Source organism: Diabrotica virgifera, chromosome 9, assembly GCF_917563875.1.
Source record: "Diabrotica virgifera virgifera chromosome 9, PGI_DIABVI_V3a".
NCBI lineage: Eukaryota > Metazoa > Arthropoda > Insecta > Coleoptera > Chrysomelidae > Diabrotica > Diabrotica virgifera.
The window spans coordinates 44,184,726-44,209,455 of record NC_065451.1 but is presented as its reverse complement, the minus strand read 5'-3'; the positions used below and the strand labels follow the sequence as shown (position 1 = coordinate 44,209,455).

Genomic DNA, 24,730 nt, shown 5'->3' with positions numbered 1-24,730 from the left:
CGGAAGATTACAACGAAATGGTAAAATATTTGAAAAAATTTTTTAATTTGTGGTTTGTAAGTTGATAAAATCTACATTTTAAAATTATTTTGAAATATACAGGGGGTCCCAATAAATGGCGGCGTATCAAAGTTATATTTTTTCCTATGGAACACCCTATATTTTATTGCATTTTTTAATTTTCCGCAAAAAATAAGGTATAGACTCATAAGGCTTCCCTATACCTATGTACAGAGTGTTCTGAGTTATGGTGACTTTTCTTAAAATGTAAAGTTTTAAAAGAAGGCTTATTCTCAAGTTATTTAAGAAATTATAAAAAAAATACTTTTACATCTAAATATTTGCATATTGGTTGAATGTATTTCATGATTAATTGTTACACATTTATTTACAGGGTGTTCAAAATTTACAGTTTTATTATTGGATTATTCAATGTGTCATTTGATTCTTATTTTAAATGGAACACCATGTCGATTAATAAACAATTATACTAAACAAATCTACCTCTTTCGAATGGTATATGGTTGTCCTATACCTAGGTGTCATAGTTTTTGAGTAATTTACAATTATTAAAATTCTTAATCTGTAAATCGATTTTAAAACAAAAGATGTAGTTAATTAATGGCATTGTATGACATTGTCATTTTATGACAGTACGGTCTGGTAATTATTTTATAATTAATGTATTCCATGATTGATTATTACACATTTATTTACAGGATGCTCAAAATTTACAGTTTCATTATTGGATTATTTAATGTGTCATATGATGCTTATTTTAAACAAAACACCATGTATGTTAATAAATTATTATACTAAACACGGGTTCCTCTTTCGAATGGTATAGGGATGTTCCATAACTAGGAGTCATAGTTTTTGCCTAATTTACAATTTTCTTAAACGGTAAATTGATTTTAAAATTAATATTTATGCACTCTCGATTTTTAAACTGTACGAAATAAATGTTTGTTAATGGAATGAAATGTTTGGTAATGAAATAAAAATTATTTCTACTTACTAGACCATTATTATGAAAAGGAGGTAGATTGGTCTGTATACAATACATTTAAAAAAAATCAGGATCTGCTTAAAGTCTTAAGTCCATTAACGATAAGTTAAATATTTATCATAATCCTGTTCGGTCTAATATTGGTGTAGTTGAGTTTTATACGGATAAAAGTGGTTTTTCTTAAGTATTCTAACAGTCGTTTGACTGATTTACCCGAAATTTTTTCTTTACTAATATTTGGGTTTTCCGTAACAGAAAGCGGGACATCAAGTTCCTTGACGTGATCACAAATAACTGGTTTATTTTTATTTAACTTTTCGAAATTTCTCAAAAATTTCCTTTTTTGGGTCTCTCCTATGAGAATACCTACTTTTGAGCGTAAACTGTAGAAAGTAAGATACAATTTTGCAAACACTCTCCAATGCAAAGTACCATGTCTACTCTTTCGTAGATAACGTGGTTATTCATTTTTAGGAACAATTAAATTTGAATATCATACATGGAAGTTTATATTTTTGATAATTTTTACCAGACCGCACTGTCATAAAATGACGATGTCATACAATGAGTTACATCTTTTGTTTTAAAATCGATTTACATATTAAGAATTTAAATAATTGTAATTTACGCAAAAACTATTAGACCTAGGTATAGGACATCTATATACCATTCGAAAGAGGCAACTTCGTTTAATATAATTAATAATTAATATATATGGTGTTCTATTTAAAATAAGCATCATATGACACATTAAATAATCCAATAATGAAATTGTAAATGTTGAACACCCTGTAAATAAATGTGTAATAATCAATCATGGAATATATTCAACCAATATCCAACTATTTAGATGTAAAAGTATTTTTTTATAATTTCTTAAATAAATTGAGAATAAGCCTTCTTTTAAAACTTTACATTTTAAGAAAAGTCAACATAACTCAGAACACTCTGTACATAGTATGGGAAGCTCTGTATAGGGAAGCCTTATGAAACTATACTTTATTTTTTGCGGACAATTAAAAAATGCAATAAAATACAGGGTGTTACGTAAGAAAAAATAAAACTTTGCTACGCTGCCATTTATTGGAACACCCTGTATATTTCAAAATAATTTTAAAATATAGATTTTATCAACTTACAAACCACTAATTAATTTTTTTTTAAATCTCTTACCATTTCGCTGTAATCTTCCGTCGCGTTAGTGGTGACTCACCCTGTATATACACGAAATATTCGATTTTATAAATCTGACTGAATGGAAAATTGGGCCAAAAATTAAAAATCAAATCCATTTTGGTCTAAGGGTGTAGATTTTACGGCCATTCCTATTTAGGGTCTGTTTTTCGTTCTCGTCCCCAAAACTCCCAAAAACTTCGAAAATTTAAATCCAACCTTTACAACTTCTCATAGTACTGATCATTATCTTTTTAACGCATGTCTAATTTTGAAAATCGGTTGTACAATTCAAAAGTTGCCGGCTCATAAATAGTTATGATTCAATTTGTATTTAAAAAAGGAAAATGTTTGTGGATATGTATTATGTATATGTATTGTTATATTCCTATTTGATATAAGAAATAAAAGTCTATAGTTATATTTAAAATTCAAATAAAAATAAAGGTTTTCGTTTCTCTACCGCGGGCATGTAAATTTGGAACACCCTGTATAAAACAAATTATGTATAGGTAGTTTTTAAAAAAGTGTTTCGGAGAAGTGTTTACGAACCCCAGGAACAATACGACTCAAGTAAACAATTAGAGTGATGTTTAAAAAGAAAGTATTCGTGGAAAGGTGTGAATAACCACCGATAATTCATATTCTAGCAAATAAGATAATAGGTTATTGAATTTGTAAAGAGGGTTAATGTGGAAAGTAAAATTGAAATGGGGAATATTATTTTTTCTTGAAATCCATTAAGATATTTAGAAAAAGGAAAGTTTGTGTTGGTAAATACGGATAATTGAAAGTTGCTTGTGAAAGTTGCTTGGGGAAGTAGGAGAATGAATGAGCAATGAGAGTCAGAATGTTTGGAGGGATCGAGAGGCGAAGTCTAGTCTTCGAGAAGAGTGACAAAAAAGTGAAACGCCGGGTTGGTTAGTTTTGTATTTAAAAAAATAAAAAGTAAGATATCGTGGAACGAGTGATAGACCGAGTCGAGATAGTATATAACTCCTTGAGTCTAGAGTATCCCGGTTTAGTGGAAGTGCTTGAAAAAGGTAAAACACGGCATCAGGAGAAGGCAGGAACGAGGGCTGTACGAGGCTTAGTTTTCAAAGGAGCAGAGGCATTACTGGAAGACTGGGACGAGTCTTTGGATCGCAACCCAAGCCAATAGGAAACGTGTTTTGTGTGAAGACATTGTCAAATCATCAGTAAAGGTCAGTCTATTTTGTTATGACATGAATGTATGGTTTTTGTATTAAATAACACATTGAAAATTGAGCTACACAATCACTATAAAAATTTCATCAAACCTCAATCAATTTGTTACTGATAAATCATAATAGTTCATTATAAATAAAATAAATTTGGAGACAAAAAGAAATAAGATTCCCATTTTTGTAACTGTTGTATTAAATAAAGATAGAAAGATAAGATATAAGAAATATTAAGCAGATATTGCCATTTAGATAAAATAAAGGTTTTCTATAATTTCTAATTGAAATCCGTATGTGTGTATTATTTTACTCTCTTTTATCTCTCCCGATTAGGAATCCACTGAGAAATACTTTGAAGCCACGGAAGTAAGTAATTGATATTATAATTTAGCTCTGAGATTGACACTATATTGGTATTTGATCTGTTTGATTAATGAGATAATTATTGATTAATTAATTAAGATAAATTACATCTGAGAACATCATTAGATTTCAAAAGTAAGATCACAACAGTATGTATGTATGTTTGTGGAAAAGTTAAACCGATCTGAATTTTTTTTTCTGTGTTTGAAGAGTGGTTCAGGGCCGATTCAGAACCGGTGTAGTTTGTGACATTTGTTCACCCATAAGCCAGTTATTTATAGGACTTGGTAGGTACAAAACGGCATATTTTTTGGGGGTAAATATCTTCGCTTCAAGAAGATACAGGAGAACCGCAAATACATACACCAAATCAATAGTGTTGAGATAAGCTTTCAATTTATGTGTAAGCCGTCAGGATCAGACATACACACGGCTCAGTATAGCCGAAAAACTGAAAAACTAAACTTGTAAAATTTTGGTTTTTCGACAATTACTCAAAATTTCAACCTACGAATTGCGCCAATAACTGAGTGTTTGTAGGAGGACTCTAGACAAATCTAACGGTGTATACATCATATTCGGAAAATTTCGAATTTTTAAGTTATAGTCTTCATAAATAGGATCAAATCTATTATCTATGGGAAAAACAAGTTTTCAAGCTTAATAATTCCTATAATAGCTTCAGTTATCATACCTAACCTGAGATGCATCAGATACTACTTGTCAATACGTTTGAAACTTATGTTCAGTGATCAAAATCGGTTAAGCCGTTTAGAAGTTATTAAGCTACAAACGTATAATCCAATTAACGATTATTCCCGAAATGGTTTATGTAGTTGTAGTGGTTACGACGCTAAATTTGATCTGACAACGGGCAATCCGAGTTTATTTACTGGCCATCCCCATTTTTTTCAATCTATTTCGAATAGAAAAAAAATCTAGATTCACATCTACATGTACATTCGATGGACACTAAATCATTTGGGAGGTAATGCGACAAAGGCGACCATTTATAAAGCTTAACGTGTAATCGACAAACATTGCATTCAACTTACATTTAATTTATAAATAACTTTGAAAAACTCCTGATACAAGAATAAAAAACCGCTAAACGCCGTAAAAATGAGTGGCGCATACAATATTCCAGCTACAAAAGATCTGATATGAATGTTACGTGGCGCGAAAACGTATTTTCATTTTGATGCAAAACAAAATTCTATTTTTATTTTAAAAGATTTTTCCATAATATTTGCTAAATTTGAAGTGAACGCGCCACAAAAGAGTTTCAAAATTGAAACTGTATCAAAGTTACTCTTTTGTGGCGCGTTCTACCTCAAATTGAGAAAATATTATGGAAAAATCTTTTAAAATAAAACTAGAATTTTGTTTTGCATCAAAATGAAAATACATTTTTGCGCCACGTAATATTCATATCAGATAATTTGTAGCCGGAATATTGTATGCGCCACTCATTTTTACGGCGTTTAGCGGTTTTTTATTTTTGTATAAATAAGAACTGTCTTTTTTTTTCGAATATAATATTAAATAAATGTATTACTGCTCCTAACTTTCGCTTTACTTTATGTTAATTTACTTTATTTAACACAACTATATACTTTTTATTTTAGGACTATGGTGTTCACCTAACAACTGATAGTGCGAAATGGGTCGAGAAATGTCGGGCTATAACTGGAACGACTCAAGAAGAAGTGGACGCTGCTGCTCAGGGTATGTTTCCAGAATCATTCGCGGTAAGTGCATGTACTAGCTTGTACCATATTTTTGAAGTAATTTCTTCTTCTTTTAGTGCCCATTCGTTTCGAATATTGACGATCATTCTGGCTATGATTATTTTATTAACTGATGCTTTAAATATATTAGTTGTTGTTGTGGAGAACCATATCCTCATGTGGTTATTTAACCATGATATTTTTCTTTTCCCAATTCCTCGCTTTCTGATTAGTTTACCTTTGAAGGATTTCCTTCAGTAATCTGTATTTAGTGCCGTTTCTCATTAGGTGTCCGAGATATTCTTACTTTCTCCTTCTAATGGTATACATCACCTCTCTTTCTTTACCCACTCTTCGTAATACGGTCTGGTTGGTTATCTTGCCCGTCCATGATATCCTTAGGATTCGCCTGTATAGCCACATCTCGAAGGCTTCAAGTTCTTTCTCCATTGCTTCAGTGAGTGTCCAGAATTTAATTCCGTAATACAATATTGAGAAGATATACTATCGTAGGGGCCTTATTTTCATCTCCAGATTAAGGTTGTGGCTTTTAAAAAGTTTGGCCATGTTATGGAATGCACTCCTAGCCTTCTCTATTCTACATTTCATTTCTTGTGAGCGATCCCATTGTTCGTTTACTATTGGTCCAAGATAGTTATACTGTTTTGTTCGGTCCACTGGTGTATTATTGATAAGTAGTTGGGCGTCTCTAATTTTATTTTTGCTGATGGTCATAAATTTAGTTTTTGATATATTTACTTGACGTCCAAATCTTTCACTTACTTCATCTATTTTGTTTATTTGTTGCTGTAAACTGTTCAAACTGTCTGCAAAAATAACGGTGTCGTCTGCAAAGCGGATGTTGTTAAGGCGTTCTCCATTTAGAAGTATTCCATATTCGCAATTCTCCAAGGCTTCACTAAGTATTTCCTCTGAATATAGGTTAAATAATATAGGTGAAAGTATACAACCTTGTCTAACGCCTCGCAGAATCTGGATCGCTTTCGTTGTTTCACCTCCAAGATTCGTTCTTATTGTGGCTGATTGGTTCCAGTACAAATTTTGTATTATACGTCGGTCTTTATCATCCATTTGGGCTTTGTTAGAACATCCACTATTTTTCGATGTTGATTTTTATCAAATGCTTTTTGGTAGTCTACAAAGCAAATGTAAATATCGCAGGTCATATCTCTGCATCTTTGAAATAAAACCTGTAGACTAAACAGTGCATCTCTAGTACCTACGCCTTTCATGAATCCAAACTCTGTGTCTTGTGTTCTTTCTTCGCATAGCTTGTATATTCTACGATTTATAATTTTAAAAAAGTTTTAATGCATGGCTCATTAGACGTATTAGCCTATATTCTCCGCACTTTTTTGCTCCCTGTTTCTTTGGTAAGGTAATAAATTCTGAAACTAGCCAATTCTTTGGGATATTGCCTGTGTCATAGATATTATTAAAGATTTTACATAGTATTCGTAAAAATTCATGATCAAGACGTTTAAGAAATTCAAATTGTACTCCGTCTGGTCCTGGAGCTCTACCTTCTTTTAGTGATATTATTTCTGCGCTTATTTCTGCAACTAGTATAGGTGGTCCGTTTCCGTAGGTATTGGGGACTGGTTCTCCCTCTCATCAAAAAATAAATTTTTATTGTAATTTTTTCAGGTATTATCGATACTCTCTTTGTCCACGATTATCTCTCCATTGTCATTAACAAGTTTACTTATTCTTCTGTTTTTACATTTGCCTGTAATTTTGAAGTCATTTAGTGGTCGCCAAAATGTGTTTTCTGTCTGCCATTGAATGCATTTCAGTGATGCAAAATACATTTGTCCGTTCAGGGTCTCTGCTAGAGATTCTGAAGCTTGTGTGCCCATGAGCTCCATTGGAGTACTATGGATTACTTTTAACAGCAGGGATGATTCTAAGCTGCATTTCTTTATTATCTGCAATTATTTAGACATATTTGTACATTTGTTTGACATAAATGTGGCAATGGATTTCATTTTCTTATTATCAAACGAAGAACTACTTATAAATGGAGAGCGACTCAACAGCACAAGATACACTGATGACACTCTCGAGAATTAAACAATCTCGTAACCGAAGGAAGTAGTAGGTTATACAATATACAGGGTGTCCCCGAAAATAGTGCGTTCTTTAAGGTATGGATATATTACACAATGTACAAATAAAAGTCCTATAACATTTTTGAACTCATACTTCTTATATACGAGGGTGAATTTTTACATTCCCTGGCGCATGCGCACACCGACAGTATGGTATTAGTCACTACATCTTTTAAGTTATGTAGCGCAAATAAGGTGTGCGTGAAAATAATATATAATTAGTGTTTTTAGTAAATATATTTATTATAATTTATATGTCTGTAAATTTGTCTTCCTCCTAATAAGTATTATTGAAAATGTTTATTTTTAATTAACGTTTCTGTCACCGTGATTGTAATTATGTCCGAGAAATTATCGACTGAATACAAAAGCGGTGGTAGCTGATTGGTAGAGCATTCGCCTAGGGATCGAGAGGTCCCCTGTTCAAATCCGGACAAAGTCATATCCTTTTTTTTGTATTCTTTTTGTTCTAATCTAAAATTAGTTTACTATTCAAATACAATACAAAAAAAAAGAATGTGTTTGTACTTTGTACGCACGTAAGAAGATATTCTTCTATTATATAATAGGTAATTTAAACGAAGTAAATATACTTAAAAGGTTATTTGTGCTTATTTTATTTAAAAATCAAACTAACTTTCTTATCTACCACTTTCAGGAAAGAAGAATATCTTCAAAAATTGTATAATAATATACTTACCATCATAAAATCTATAAAAAAAAAATAAAAAAATAATAACTTGCTTGGGGCTTGAACCCACTTCACGTCTACCGCGCCGTACGAAAGTTGACGTCATTTCAAACTGCACCAAACTCTCGTATACGTCATGTGGGAATATACACAAACTAAACGTTTACACCATAAATTTATATGAATTTAATAAAATTATTAGTTTGATTTTTGTCGAAATAAAATACAACAAAATGTAGAGTAAGAAAACGATATATGAGATGAAGATTTGTAGAAAGTTTGTTCGTAATCAGATTATGTAAATTATTAAAGCATTCCCTACTAATAGGTAACTACATTATTTTGTTTACATTTTCCAAATAGATAGTTATTGAAACTATTAGGTATTTCCAACTGAAACATTTAGAATTACGTACCTGCGGCTTTTCAAAACTATTTAAAAAGTCACTATAATTATAAATTTGATTTTATTTCTGTCCGCACATCAATAAAAATTAATATTATAAAATATTTTTGTTTACCGATAACCTCCATATTGAACAATTATTGACAGATCATTTCAAAATTTCAACACCCAATCAGAGCCCGTATAACAACTAATACCATACTGTCGGTGTGCGCATGCGTGGGGATCAATCAAATTTTACCCTCAATCGATTCGCCGCTAAGGAAGAATATCTTGTCAAAAAAATGTTTAAAGTAGATAGGTATATTGATTTCGTTGAAATCGTAATATGAAGTTAGATTATATTATAGTAGAAGTATAACTTCTTACCTGCGTACAAAGTACACACACTTTTTTTTAAGTTAACCTTTTCCAAAAAAAAAATACATTGTTCTCTATTCTCTATATAAGCGAACTTTTATTTTCATAATATGAACTAATCTGACATCACTGTACAAGAACTGTTTGTGACTTAGGTTATTGACACCAGCAGTGTAGGTCAGACAGTAGATACCTGCAAAATAGTTATACCACCCTATGTGTAAAAATCAAACAAAACAAGAATTTGTTTGTTTGTTGAGGAGGAAGACAGGGTGTAATGTAAATACTAAAGGACCATGGGGCAACTATTTTTGAATTGTGACTGTGTCTATCTTTAGATTTTGTATACATAGTTGTCAGATTTCAATTTTCATAACAAAACGTTATTTTCGTTTTTTGGCCAAACGGTTGAGTTTAGAAAAAAATGTTATAAGACTTTTTTGCTCTATATGTTGCCTTCTACCTATACCTTTAAGGAACGTACTATTTTCGGGGACACACTGTATAGTACTCGGAGATACTGCGAGAAGTACTATGTCATCTAGGGCTCGACAACATGGAAAGAGATAACATAACAGAGCTAAATTCTATTGATCAAGTAGGTAGTTGGGTCAATTTTCGGCTTAGAGTGACACTAAATCGTACGACTTAAATCTGATTGTCAAGTTTCCGGAAATAAAAAGTTGATTTTATTTAGGAAGAGATTTTATTTTGGCGTTTTTTTATTAAACCATCTAGAAATTGATTACTGGATCTAAATAAGGAATAGGGTGCTTCGAAAAAAAAGTTTTTTTTGCCGATCGCTATAGTGCACAAAAGTTGCCATTGGTATAGACGTGAAAAAACCACTAATTATTATTAGTCTAGTAAAATAAAATTACACTACATGTAAATCAAAATGTAAATTCGTACAGGTTGAAACAAATTTTATATCAAAGTTTAGGTGGGCACAAAAGATATTTTCAAAAAAGTATCCAAATCATACAAGGGGATTATTGTTTAAATAATTAAAAAGGGGTCATTTTTGCAAAAAAAAATACTTTTTTAACTGCTGAGGTCATTCAATTATTAATGAAGGTCTATAGGATTGTTTTCTGTAAAGGTGAAGGGTAAGTCTTTCACATAAGACTTACTAAATTAAATTTGACCCCCTATTTATTTAAATAATTATACATAAAACTTTAAAAACAATTTGCAAAAAATTATTTTTAGCTTTTTAAATAAGCACTATAAAATATCTTATTTTACAGGATAAGTTGCACTATGTTATCAGTACTATTACAAGAAAATTGGTCCAAAAATATTTAATATTTTTTGAGATATTGAATTTGTTTATTAAATGTTACTCTATTTTCAATTGAAAAAACGCGGTTGTTATCAAAGAAATAATTACCTGTCTTAAATCTTATTATTTTTATTTTTATGTATATTTTCGACAAATGTATTGAGAAATTCAAATTTCAATTAAACTTCCCCCTAAAATGGCATTTGAAAATAATTCAAATTTGTCTATAACTTATTTTTTTAATAACGTCGCGGGGATCAAATATTTTGAAATGCCGTTTCGATAATTGGGTTCCTGGGAATTTTTCACTAATTAACAAATTTTTTTGTCTTTTTTTCCTCTTCTTTTTTTTTCTTGGCATTATATTACTAGGGGCCCTTTTTGGGTTAAGTTTCATTAAGAATGTCGAATCTCTAAGTTGTAGATTCTAGACCTAAAAATATTAAGATTGGTCTAAAATCACTTAAATAAAATGTGGCTACTTACTGAGTTACAGGGTGTTTTATTAACAAATTTAAAAATTATTTTTACCAAGTACTTTCAAACTATTTGACATATCCTTATCATACTTGGCAGAAAGTGTGGGCACTATACAGTCTACTAAATTGTGATAAATAAAAGTTTCTAGCTACCACCAGAGGCGTACGACAGGGCCAGTTAATGGTTGACCCTTCCCAAATTCTACGCCACTGAGGGAATTACTATTTTAGCGAAATTGTTCGATTCTCCAATACTTTCTATGTAAATAATATACTCTTTACTGGTAACGATTAAGTCATTAGTTTTCGAGATACTGGTCGTTAAAAATAAAACGGCATAGTTATTTTGATTCATTCATTCATTCATTTTAAATTTCCAATATCTCTCAAAACTGATGACTTTATCGATACCAATAAAGTTATTTACATACAAAGTATTGGAGAATCGAAAAATTTCGCTACAATAGTAATTCACTCAGTGGCGTAGAATTTGGGAAAGGTCAATCATCCTCTATCCCCTGTCGTACGCCTCTGGCACTAGCTAGAAACGTTTATTAATCACAATTTAATAGGGTGTATAATAGCCACACTTTCTGCCAAGTATGATAAGGATACGTCAAATAGTTTTAAAGTATTTGGTAACAATAATTTTTAAATTTTTAAATAAAACACCCTGTAACTCAGTAAGTACCCACATTTTATTTAAGAGATTTTAGTTAAATCTTAATATTTTTAGGTCTAGAATCTACAACTCACAGATTCGACATTCTTAATAAAATTTAATCCTAAAAGGGCCCGTAGTAATGTAACTCAAAGAAAAAAAAAAGAAGAAGAAAAATGACAAAAAAATTTTGTTAATTAGTAAAAAATTCCCAGGAATCCAATTATGGAAACGGCATTTCAAAATGCTTAATCCCCGCGACGTTATTAAAAAAACAAATTATATACAAATTTGAAGAATTTTCAAATGCCATTTTAGTGGTGAGTTTAACTGAAATTTGAATTTATCAATACATTTATCGAAAATATACATAAAAATAAAAATAATATGATCTTAAGCAGATGAATATTTCTTTGGCAACAACCGCGTTTTTGCAATTGAAAATATAGTAACATTTAATAATCAAATTGAATATCTCAAAAAATATTAAATATTTTTCGACCAATTTTTTTCCTTAATACTGGTAATATAGCGCAACTTATTCTGTAAAATAACATATTTTATATTGCTTATTTAAAACGCTAAAAATAATTTTTTGCAAATTTGTTTTTAAGGTTTTATGTATAATTATTTAAATAAATAGGGGGTCAAATTTAATTTAGCAAGTCTTATGTGAAAAATTTACCCTTCAACTTTGCAGAAAAAATCCTAAAGACCTTCATTAGTAATTGAATGACCTCAGCAGTTAAAAAAATAATTTTTTTGCAAAAATGACCCCTTTTTAATTATTTAAACAATGATCCCCTTGTATGATTTGGATACTTTCTTGAAAATATCTTTTGTACCCACCTAAACTTTGATATAAAATTTGTTTTAACCTGTACGAATTTACATATTGACTTTTTTTTATTTTATTAGGCTATATTTTTTTAATAATTTGTGTCCGATCGCGCAATGCCATCGAAGTTAGAAAAAAATTGTGAAAAACCTTAAATTTTCATATTTTTCTTAAACAGGCCAGATGATTTTAATTGCGTTCCTGTACCATGAATTAACTACTAAAAGTATGTAAAATCAATACACATGTACTTATTATACATTTGTTTCATATTTTCCGGTCGCGCAAAATAATACAAAATGAGTAAAATTAGTAGTTTTTGAAAAATTTCAAAGTTTGACTGATTAGTACATTTTAATCGTACAACTTTTAGAGATGCAATAGTTTAATTCTATTACAATAATATATTTAAAATCCAAGCATATACGATCAATTTTTATATTCAAATGGAATTCGGTCGCGCAGCTTCATCAAAAACAACAGACTACCGAGAGGCGAGGCGAAAGTGACGAATGCCAGGGAAGCGCACACTGTCACAAATAGAGATACATGTGGGAAGACCTCTACAATGGAATATTTCTCTTCTTAATTACAACGAACTGCCATTCCGCCACCTTTTCCAACACTTAGATGAAAATACAACAGGCCCAATAGAATATCCGGAACGATTGGAAAGCCCCTACCCGATTGCGGAAGACTACCATTTGTTGATTTTAATCCTATCGATTGTAATACATATTCAAATAGTTGACAAGCTTATTCTTAGCAAGGACCAATGGTACTTGCTTGAGATATCAGAAGTCGTCAAGTAAGGACATTGTTCAGAAGACTTTGTAGTACGTGATCCTGGCTCAATGTCAAAGTTGGCATCGCTGAGCGGTGCAATACTGTGGTTCTAATATGGAACTGTGTGCACATACTTTACTTGAAGGTTCGGTCACTAGCTTAATGCATCTTTCAACTTCACGTGTATGGCATGGGAAAGCATCTATACTCATTACAGGCTTGAAGTCATTGCTCACATACTGTTTTATCTCTTCATTAGTCAATGGTCTTCACAGTGGAGGAGGAGTCAGTGTACAGTGTACAGTGTCCATTTGATAATTTCGTAATACTCTTTAGCTTCAAAGTTTAAGTTTGGTGGTTTAAAGGTTCTGATAGTCACTTTGCTTTGTCTTCACGATACGACTGAAGCCCAGCTCTTCTGGTAAGTACCTTGTAGATTCAATGATTTTGTAAACATATCTAGGCCCATCTATGAATTTGGAGTTTATTTTTATGGTACAAACCACATAGGCATATAACATTTGAGAATGAATGTGACAATCTCTCTCAGATTTTCAGAACAGCTGGACACACTGATGTAGAAACACAAAACTCGGTTTGCAGTTTTAAGTCATCTTGAATATGACATTGGGCCAGGATCACGTACTACAAAGTCTTCTGAACAATGTCCTGAATTGATGACTTCTGATATCTCAAGCAAGTACAATTGGTTCTTGCTAAGAATACGCTTGTCAACTTTTGGAATCTCACAATCAATAGGATTAAAATCAATAACTGATAGTCTTTCACAATCAGGTATAGGGCCTTTCCAATTGGTCCGGAGTATCCTATTGGGCCTGTTGTATTTCCATCTAAGTGTTGATAAAGGTGGCGGAAAGATAGTTCGTTGTAATGGAGAAGAAAAGTACTCCAATGTAGAGGTATTCCCACATGTATCTCTATTTGTGGCTGCTCGCGCTTCGCTGGCATTCGTCACTTTCGCCTCGTGTCACGGTAGTCTGCTATGTCTGACGAAGCTGCGCGACCGAATTTCGCTTGAACATAAAAATTTATCTTATATACTTTGATATTAATTATATTATTGTAACAGAATTAAACTATATCATCTCTAAAAATCGTATGATTAAATTGTACTAAACAGTCAAACTTTAAAATTTTGCAAAAACTACTAATTTTACTCATTTTGTAATATGTTGCGCGACCGGAAGATATGAAGCAAATGTATAATACATGCATTTATATTGATTTTACGTACTTTTAGTAGTTAATTCATGGTATAGGAACGCAATTAAGACCATCTGGCCTGCTTAAAAAAAACATGAAAAATTAAGGTTTTTCACAATTTTTGCTAATTTCGATGACATTGCACAACCGGAAGACAAAGTAATAAAAAGATAATAATTAGTGGTTTTTTCACGTCTATACCAATTGAAACTCTTGTGCACTATAGCGATCTGAAATAAAAAAAAAACATTTTTTCGAACCACCCTACTAAGGAATATAATTTACTTTATTTTTTCAAATGCTTTTATTAGAACGATAGAATACTACTGTAACCTTTTATTATTTGTATTTTTTAGCCCTACATATCATGCCTTTGGTTTGAATCAGGAGTGGTAAGTATTCAAATTAATAACCATTTTTTTTTAATATGGCTCTGGTACGTAGTCGTACCAAGGAAAATGACAATAGGTATGAATCAAATGAACTTAACAGTTTTTTGTATTCAACAAAATGCTCTTATTATGTACATATGTTCTCAAAAAGAAGAAATATGCGTAATTATTTTAACGATGGTTCTAGTTTTAAGGAGTAATTTTAATGAGTGTATTTATTAGTTGTTATGAGTTTTTTTATTTAAAAAGCCAAAGTCGCATCCACCCGAAGGTTATTAGCGACATTTCTGTAACATTTGTAACAATATTAAATCAAAAATTGGTAAAAATGAATTACAATTTGTATACAATTAAACCTTTGGGCAATAATTAAATTCCACGCACTAACACTTTATTTTCGGAATGAACTTTTAGATGGCTAGCGACACTCCGACACTCTCTTTCTGATGCATCATTAGTGATAGCGTTACGCGCACTAGTATCTGCTTGTTCATATTTCCTTCAATGCCTGTGTGGGATGGTATTCACAGGAAGACGATTCTTCTGAAACTTTCTTGAGCTTCCATTAGTTCGGTCTTGGTTCTTTTCTCAATGGGATGTTTATGGTATATATTTTGCATAGCTTTGACCGTGCTAAGAGAGTCGGAAAGGACTGGGCAACAAGGGAGGTTTTTAATTTATACATAGTTTGATGGCTTTAAACAAACCAAAGGGCTCTGCAGTATAGATGCTGGAATTCAGAGAAAGATGTAGGAGCATAACAGGCGATAAAAAATTCCATCAATATTCTTTTAAAGTAGAAACTTGAATCTTAATGTTGGCTTAATTGATATGTGCCACTTTCCCAGTCTGACGCCTCACTGCCAAGATTACGATGAATATTTTTCTTATTTTTCTTTATAGACGTAAATTTTCGTTTTATGGACCTTTCCTTTAAATGGGGGTAAACTAGACTGAGCATATGGGACAAAGCTCATAGGTCTGTGGTATATTCTTGAATTGTGGTTATAGGATCTGTTGATCCCGTGATATTCATTAGGAGCATGTTAGTTGATCAAAGTTTAGAGGGAAAGGTAGAGGGTGATTTTCTATGAAGTTTTTAGCAGGGTCAAGTAAGAGAGAAAATGAGAATTCAGAAGTGCTTGCTGAACTAATTTTAGCTTTTTTAGATTTTGCTTGGACTTTAGCTGGTGGAAAAATGTTACATTCTTTTGAAGATGGATCTGCTTCAGGTGAAATAATTTCATCAAAGTTACGTTTTGGTTGATTAATTATGTGACTGTCCTTATTTGATGCATCTTCTTTGTTCGGTATCTCCGTATTGGAAATAGACATTTGTTCACACTGAAAAGGGTTTGTATCATTGGGTGCTTGCAAAGATATATTTGTTGCGCTGGATACCGATGCTTCATGGTTTTGGTTGGGGTTTAGTTGAGCTAGTGGTTCGGAGCACTGTGATGCAATGTGACCTGGCTTCTTGCATCTAAAGCAAACGAAACTGTCTTTAGAGATGAATATTCTATATATCGTGTTGTCAAAAACAAGAGTAAATGACTCTGGTAGTGTTAGACTGTGAGGACTGATATAGATTTGTCTTCGAAAACTAAGGATGTGATTGAACTCAGGCATAGAAGCACTAATTTTGAGGAATGTCATGGAAGGGATTCTCATTGATTAGCAAGTCGTGCAGTATTGAAGGACATACGCCGGAGAGCATAAGTCGTTCCGCTGGTGTAACTAACCTTCTTGCTCTGACAATTTCACCTTGTATTTCTGTTTGACCATGATTATTCATAAAATCATCCACTATTGGTTTATTGGATAAATACATACATATATGCGATTATTAGATAATCTAGAAGAGAAGGTTATATTTTTCGGTTGAATCATATTTCCAAGTGGGAGAAGGTAGTCTTGAAGTTTGGTGTTTTCTAAGGCACTAAAGATAATTGCTTGGGACTTTACAGGAAATTGCACTCTCGACGCTACCAAAGAATATGACTGTGATGCGTTTATTTGACTTTGATGGTCTTGTATTGTAGAACTGTTGTGGGATTCCATGTTTTGAATTCATTTCGATAAACGTTAAGTGAAAAGTAAGTCCAACCCTGTACACCTGCTAAAACAGGTAGATCGGTCTTTACTAAAAGCGGTTATTTTGCTGGTATAACTGGATGTGTCTATTGATAACAATAACAAATAATTGCAATTTGCTGACTTTAATGCTAATTTTACTGGATATTATGTAAAGAGTTTGTACACTTAAAGTTTATTTCAATATATCACTGAGATTCACAATTTATAACTTATATTAAGCTTTGTTAATATTAAAAATATTCGAAGCTCACATTGAATACAACATTATAGTTATCGATGCAGGATCGGTCGTTGTTATGAGTTATTTTAGTTGTATTATTGAGTAATTCTATGAATTTCTAACAAATGCGTTATTCAGTTTGTTCGTCCACTACTATTTTATCTTTAATTTTACAATATACTGACCATTTCAGTTAAAACCCAACTTGGAAGCAGTACCTGAGAGGTTGAAGCACTACTGGCCTGTAAAAGTAATTAAACCAGAAGAACTAAGCCAATTTATACCATGTGCCAAAAGTGCAAGAGAATTAGGTGAGTATACTTATAAGTTCTTTTGCACCTTAATTCTAAAGCTCAGACAAGGTAACTGAAGCTATGACAAGGTAACAGAAATTGACTTACTTTAAATAAAATTATTTTTTGTATTATCACGAGGAAGATCCCCAACAAGATGGATCGATCAAATTACAGGAATATGCAAGATTCATGCACCATGCATGAGTTAAAAGAACTGACCAGGGGAAGACGGAAACGACATCACGTCAAGGGCGGATCCAGGGAGGGGACCATGGGGGCCATGGCCCCCTCCGAGAATTTAAAAAAAAATTTAAATATTTGCAGTTCAAATGTTTTTAATTTCAAACACATATGGACAATATGTACAAAAGAGGGGATAAATATGTTTTCTGGACTAGAGTTGAAAAAAGGAAGTAACTGAAGCTTCAAGAATGACTTGGGTTTTTATCAAAATCAAAATGTTGATAATTTTACAAAGTGTCAATTGTTAGAACGACCTTGACAGCCATCAAAATCATGTAAATTTCCATATTCTATACACACAAAGAATAAAAAAGAAATGAAGCGTTACTTGGGTCACTAGCACTTAAAACAAAGGAGTTGGTTGGTATTTTCGCACAGTCAAAAGAATTTTACAAGTATTGTGTTTTATTTTTCTAATGAAAAATATGGTCACAATAACGGGATGACAGCCCAAAGCCTTGTCACGAAACCTTTAACATCTTTCGCCAAATTCACGAGCAAAGACGGAGCCATATAAACCCATGAAAAACATCATACCACAAGGAGTGCGTTCAGATTGAGCTGGATTTTCTACAAAGTTATCGCAACCCTCAAAAGTCCGTCATTAACCAGATAGACTCTAAGAGGTCTAAACAGATACAAAAAAAATAAAGAAAGACTACGACCAATATTAGAGTCTATAGTGTTCTTAGGTCGACAAAATATTCCTCTAAGCTAATACACCATCGTGATGATGGCCTTCTGAGTCTGGAAGAAGATGCTGAACCTAGTAATGAGGGGAATTGTTAAGATTTAAAATCGCATCAGGAGATAAGACTCTTAAATAACACCTATCCACATCACCTTCCTGAGCAACACACATTAGTAGCAGCAGTCAAAATCAATTATTAACATGTGGTGGAACGACCAACGTATCCCACGTGGAACAGCTTTCTCTAAATTTGAGATACATACACAATAACAACATTCGTGAAGACTTTGTCAAATTCATTGACGCTTATGAGAACCTAAAAATAATTAGTAAAAATCAAGAAAGAGGGAAAGAACAAAGCCTGGCAGGAGAAGCATTGGGAAAAATAGTATTAAATTTGTTGAAAGAACTGCACTTAGATCCGAAGAAATGTGTAGGAGTCGGTACTATGGCAGAAATGGTGAGTTTTAAGGCACTTCTCACACATGGTAAAAGTGTGTGAAAAGTGCCTTAAAACTCACCATTGTAACCCTAATTTTTAAAAATTACTCCCCGTACCTCCGGTACTCCTCCCCAAAAAAAGTTTATGGCCCCTCCCGAAAATTGGTCCTGGATCCGCCCTTGCATCACGTTGACTACTACACTGCCTCACGTCAGAATTGAAGAGAAATATCTTCAGTATGTACATTATGAGACATCTTTTTTGTTATTTAAAACATGTCACATAAAAAATGTGTGTGTGTGTGTGTACTTTGTACATACGTAAGAAATTATACTTCTATGTGGTTTCAACGTAATTAATATATGTACTTTAAACAGTCTATTTATATTTTATTTAAATATTAAACTAATTTTAATACTTACTACTTTCCAAAAATTTTTATTAAACAACAGCAAAAATTAAAAAAATAAAAGAATAAAACACACACAAACACGTTGAAAATGCCTCAAAGAAATGATTTCTGAACAATAATTGTTGGCAAAAATTTTAGCTAAATGCGCATTTTCTGAAAAAAAAATTATAACAAATTATAACAATCATAAAATATATAAAAAAAATAACAAAATAAAAACTTGCATTGGAGATCGAACCCGCGCATATTTAGGGTGCTTGATTTGTAATCGAAGACTCTACTCATTTACTCACCGACACATATCCGTCATGTGGAAAGATGGGCCAACTAAACGTATTACGGTTTGACAGTTCTGAATTTAATTAAATTAGTTTGATTTTTGTGGAATTAAAATATTAAAATACAACAAAACATAGAATAAGAAAACAATATATTAGATGAAGATTGGTAGAAATTTTGTTGGTAATCAAATTATGTAAATCAAAGCATTACCTACGAGGTAGGTAGTACCTATTTTCCATTTTCCAATAGATAAGTATCTACAGTGCTAGTCAAAAGTTCGTACCCCCCTCGTATCTTTTGATCGGTTATACCTATAATAGTGAAATTTGGAGGGAGAAAATAAACGGTGGTAAGCTTCTTAACTAGTCATGACAGGTGGCGTAATAGTGACAGATGACGTTACAGAGCCACTGTGACCGATAATTTTAAACGGGACTTTGTGGCAAGTGATACTTCATTTGAAAGGTATTCAAAATACCTATTCAGTTATACTAATTTTTTTTGGGTTTAAGTTGATTTTGATTTTGGTGAAAAAATTAAATAAACATAATATTTTAATTTCGCATTTAATTAATAAAAATTCAAATGTCCGCCTATGGGTTTTTTTGTCAAAAAGATGACGTTTTTCAATTCTCTAGTAGTTTTTACGTCAACGTCAACCTTTTTGACAAATAATCATAGGCGGAATTTTGAATTTTTTAAATTAAATGCGAAACTACAATTTTATATTTATTTCATTTATTCATCAAAATTAGCTCAAACTCAAACAAAATTAGTATGACTGAATAGGTATTTTCAATACCTTTCAAATGAGGTATCACTTGCCATAAGGTCCCATTTAAAATTATCTGTCACAGTGGCGCTGTAAAGTCATCTGTTACTGTTACATAGCCTGTCATGACTAGTTAAGAAGTTTACGTCCGTTTATTTCCTTCCTCCAAATTTCACTATTATAGCTATAACCGTTCAAAAGATACGAGGGGGTACGGACTTTTGACTAGCACTGTACGTAATTTTTTATTACAATACTGAAACATGTACAATTATGTACCTGTTGCTTTTAAAAACTATTTAAAAAGTCACTACAATTATAAACTTGCTTTTGTCTGTGTCCTCACAACAATAAAAACTAATATGCACAACATTTGTTTGCCCATAACCCACTGGTGGCTGATCAGGGTCGGCAGTGCCGACCCACACATTTATGGACACATTATAGATTTTTTAAATATTTAATTTAATCAGGGTTGATGATATTCGTTTCTGTGAAATAAAAAAATATCTGGGAGATAATACAGACTAAATTTTATTTATTGTTTTGAAAAGAATTCGATCGATCCGATAGGTTAAATGATCCCTGTGCGCTGTGCGTAAGAGACTTTTCAAATTAATGATCCTATAGCCATGCACCCCAGATTGACGATTTGGTTGTAATAAGAAGCTATGGAATATTAGCCGAGAGGCAACCAATTATACATTAGCCGTATTCATTTGAATGGCAAGTCCGGCAGATACCATTCTGCCGATAGGTGATCTGGCAAACGGCAGTAAGGCACGTACCTAGCCACGTACTGCGCCCGAGATGAAACTATGAAATAAGTAGTTTTACGTCGTTTAATTATTGATACTGTAGTTTTTTTAAGTTGCCAGGAATTACCATTTAGGGGACAGAATGAATCGGAGTATTCGGTAAATCAAGTTAATTATAGAGAACAAATGAAATTGTTTAACAAATACGACCTGGAATTTTCTATTTTACTTTCTGTCTCGAAGAGATTTAGCGACGTACCTAAAACAGCACAGAATGAAAGAATCAATTAGTAGTTACATTTTGATCCTTTTTGGGTAGAAGTAGACGAAACTACTGATAGAGGTAACATGTCATTCACAATTATCAATTGTTCTTCGATACGCGTTACGTCTAATATTTATGAGAGGCCTTTAGGTTTTCAGACGTGAGTAGAAGCCATAAGACAAAATATATTTTTGGTGTTTTAAAGGACAGATTAAAATTTTTTGATATCAAAAATAAATTGGTAAGGCAAATTTATGACAGCGTTGCCTTGATGTCCGGTGAATTGTATAGTCTAGACGATTCAAAATTTAAGTTACGCTAAAGAATTTATTTTCAAAATATCTATTAGAAAAGTTCATTAAAAGTTATCCTAATTATTTAATCAAATAAAATAAGAAAATGAAATTTTATATGCCGATCCAAATATTTTCGGAAGGTGGGATAACTTACAAAATATGTATAATTTTATATACTGCAATTAATTAGGTACAACAAACTGTTCCCGAAATTAATAAATTATTGTTCTTAAACGTAGGCAAATTCTGCCTCAAATGAACGGGATTTCTCTTGTCTCAAAAGAGTCAAAACGTATAATCGAAACACCATGAAACAAGAGAGACTGTCAAGCTTGCCTCAAATGTCAATAGAAAAACACTTTTAAAATCTCTCCAAAACAATAAAAAATTTTACAATGATGGTATAATCCATTTTGCTACTTCGAAACAAAATAGACTAGAGTTAATTTATAAACAGGTTTGGGTTCTAAATTTATAGGAAAAAACAAAAAAAAAACAAAAAAAAAATAAAAATAAATAAAAATAAACAAAAACCAAAAATCTCCCATGAAATTGAAGAAGTTGAAGCCTTTTTATTAGATGGCACACCTATCTGAGGAGACAAAACCTTTCCGACCCTGTCCCTAAAGCCACGAGCCGCCACTGCCATAACCATTGACGTATTAATAAATAACCGACATGTTGAACAATTTTCTTATTTATTGCATTTTTGGAGATCGTATTAACTTGATCAGTTAATTTATACTATTCACTTACTAAGAAAACAAATGTTTGTTTTAGGCTCTGACGTACCAATAAATAAAAAGATTCTGGAAATGACTAAATGCCATTACAAAATAAACCCAGGGGTAAAATTTTTATTACTACTTTTATTTCTCAATATTAAGCATATTTTATTTTCAGAAATATATCATATTTTAACAAAACGATAAAAAGAAGAGGAAAAGGACTTTGCGAATCTTTAAATTTAATTTAGTGTAATTATTAATTGTATGTTCTTGATTATTATATTAAATAAAAATTCTCCACAACAATTGCCACGTATTTAAATTTTATATTAAATGACACTAAATAATTAACACGTTGATGGACAGAACTTATATAGACGTCTAATTTTCATTAATGGATTTTGATCCAACGTCTAAAGACGTTGCATTTTCCTCTATTCTTCTATGCAAAATACATATTAGTGTCACAACACTTGCTTATACATTTGACGCACTGTCCGTCAACGTGTTAAATTATTACTATGTGGGAGAAACCACAATACAACTAAGTATCAGGATAAATCAGCATTAGCATAAATCAAACAGGGATTTTGAAAATTTGCAGGTATATAAACGTATAGGTATAGATGTGTTGCAACTAATTATTTTCCTCGAGAATGGAAAATCTCCAACATTTCGATCATCTACAAAAAGGGGAAACATAGTAATCCCTCTAACTACAGAGACCTTAGTATTAACAGTACTATTAGTAGACTATTTAGCTGAATAATAAAGAACAGATTAGACGTAGAGACAAGAGGGAGAATAAGTAAAGATCAAAGTGGTTTTACCGCAAGACGCTCATGTGTGGACAACCTTTTCGTCATCCAACAACTTATAGAGAAAAGGACGAGTGTAGATGAAGAAACCCACATTGCCTTCATCGGAATGGGACGTTTCGACGCCGCCGGTTCATCGCCGGCCGTTTCGATGCCGCCGGTTCATCGCCAGTCCATTTCATCGCAGTCATATCTCGCATTTCCTAGAATTCCTAATTAGTACTAAAAATAACTAATAATTGTAACTGTTGAAAATTCGGAAATATATCAGATAGCGATTAATTGACTGGCGATGAATCGGCCGGCATCGGCATCGAACTGGCGGCATCGAAACGGCGGCGATGAAACGTCCTAGACCCGCCTTCATAGGCTTGGAAAAGGCATATGACTCCGTCCATAGAAACAAGCTGTGGCATGCCCTTGTTGAAAAGAAAGTGAGTCCGGCTATTATACATATTATCAAATCATTGTACAGCGATAAAGTATTATATGTCAAGATTGGCACACAACTATCTGAAGAAATAAAAATAGAAAAAGGACTGAAGCAAGGATATAGCTTATCACCGTTAATATTTAACATTTATTTGAAAGTCGCTTTAAGAGAATGGAAAAGAAGTTGTGGACTAATGTGAATCATGATGGGAGATGACTGCCTGTTTAACATCCGCTTTGCTGACGATCAAGCAGTACTGGCACAAGAGTCGTATGGCATGGAATTCATGTTAACCCGCCTGTATTTAGCCATTAAAAAATGGGGATTAAATATAAATATAGAAAAAACAGAATATCTAGTCGTGAATTCTGACGCCCACTTTGAAATCCTAATAAGAGAGAACACATCAGTTAAACAGGTTGAAGAATTTAAATACCTGGAAGCTTTAATAAACAGAAAAGGCCTAGGCAACAAAGAAATCCAAAGGCCAGTTGAACAAAGTAACAAGGTAGCAGGTTGCTTGAACTCCGTGTGGTGGGATAAAAATGTATCCAGAACTACAAAACTAAGAATAGGGAAGTCATTAAATTTGTTGAATCGGTGCTAATGTATGAAAGCAAAAGTCTGGACATTAACAGCAGTGTCCAGAAGAAGGATAAATGCTGTGGAAATGGACTACATACCTAGAAGTGTTGGAATCTCCCGATTGGACGAAGTAAGTAACAAAGAAATAAGAAGGATGTAGGCACACGACACAGCGATAGACAGGCTCGAGAGAAGAAGCCTAAAATGGTCCGGTCACTTACCTAGAATGGACGAACAACGATGGCCAAAGAAACTACTGAAATGAAAACCCCCAGGTAGGAAGAAAAGGGGAAGACCAAGACTATCCTGGAATGACACGATAAGGAAGGCCATGGAACACAGCTGAATACAGCCAGCACGGAATATTAGCAGCTGATTATGATCAAATTGAAGCAAAACTAAAACTGCAAGATGCACTCAATGAGGTTAAGGCATGGACCAAGAAATGGCAAATTAAACTCAATGAGACTAAATAGATACGTGTAGATATCACCAAAAGGAAAACAAAGAAAACACCAATAGTATTTATTAAATATTAAAATACTATTTCACGAAAATGATGTCAAAAAGAGATGGAGGAAGTATTTTTACAGTTTATTAAATGAAGAATTTGACAGACAGCCTGTGGAGTTAACGAAGACCGTAACAGCAATGGTTA

At 32.4% G+C, this 24,730-nt stretch overlaps 1 protein-coding gene across 2 annotated transcripts in view; it reads left to right on the top strand.

Moving 5' to 3' along the window:
- The window catches only part of LOC114328143 (uncharacterized), a 28,111-nt gene extending 5,569 nt beyond the window's left edge, over positions 1-22,542 (top strand). For both annotated transcript variants that reach the window (XM_028276920.2, XM_028276921.2), the window contains exons 3-7: positions 5,379-5,501; positions 14,699-14,734; positions 17,245-17,362; positions 22,289-22,356; positions 22,412-22,542. In XM_028276920.2, the coding sequence (XP_028132721.1) occupies positions 5,379-5,501; positions 14,699-14,734; positions 17,245-17,362; positions 22,289-22,356; positions 22,412-22,429 (363 nt within the window). In that variant the 3' untranslated portion in view covers positions 22,430-22,542. The remainder of the gene's footprint in view (positions 1-5,378; positions 5,502-14,698; positions 14,735-17,244; positions 17,363-22,288; positions 22,357-22,411) is intronic.
- The last annotated feature ends 2,188 nt before the right edge of the window (positions 22,543-24,730 follow it).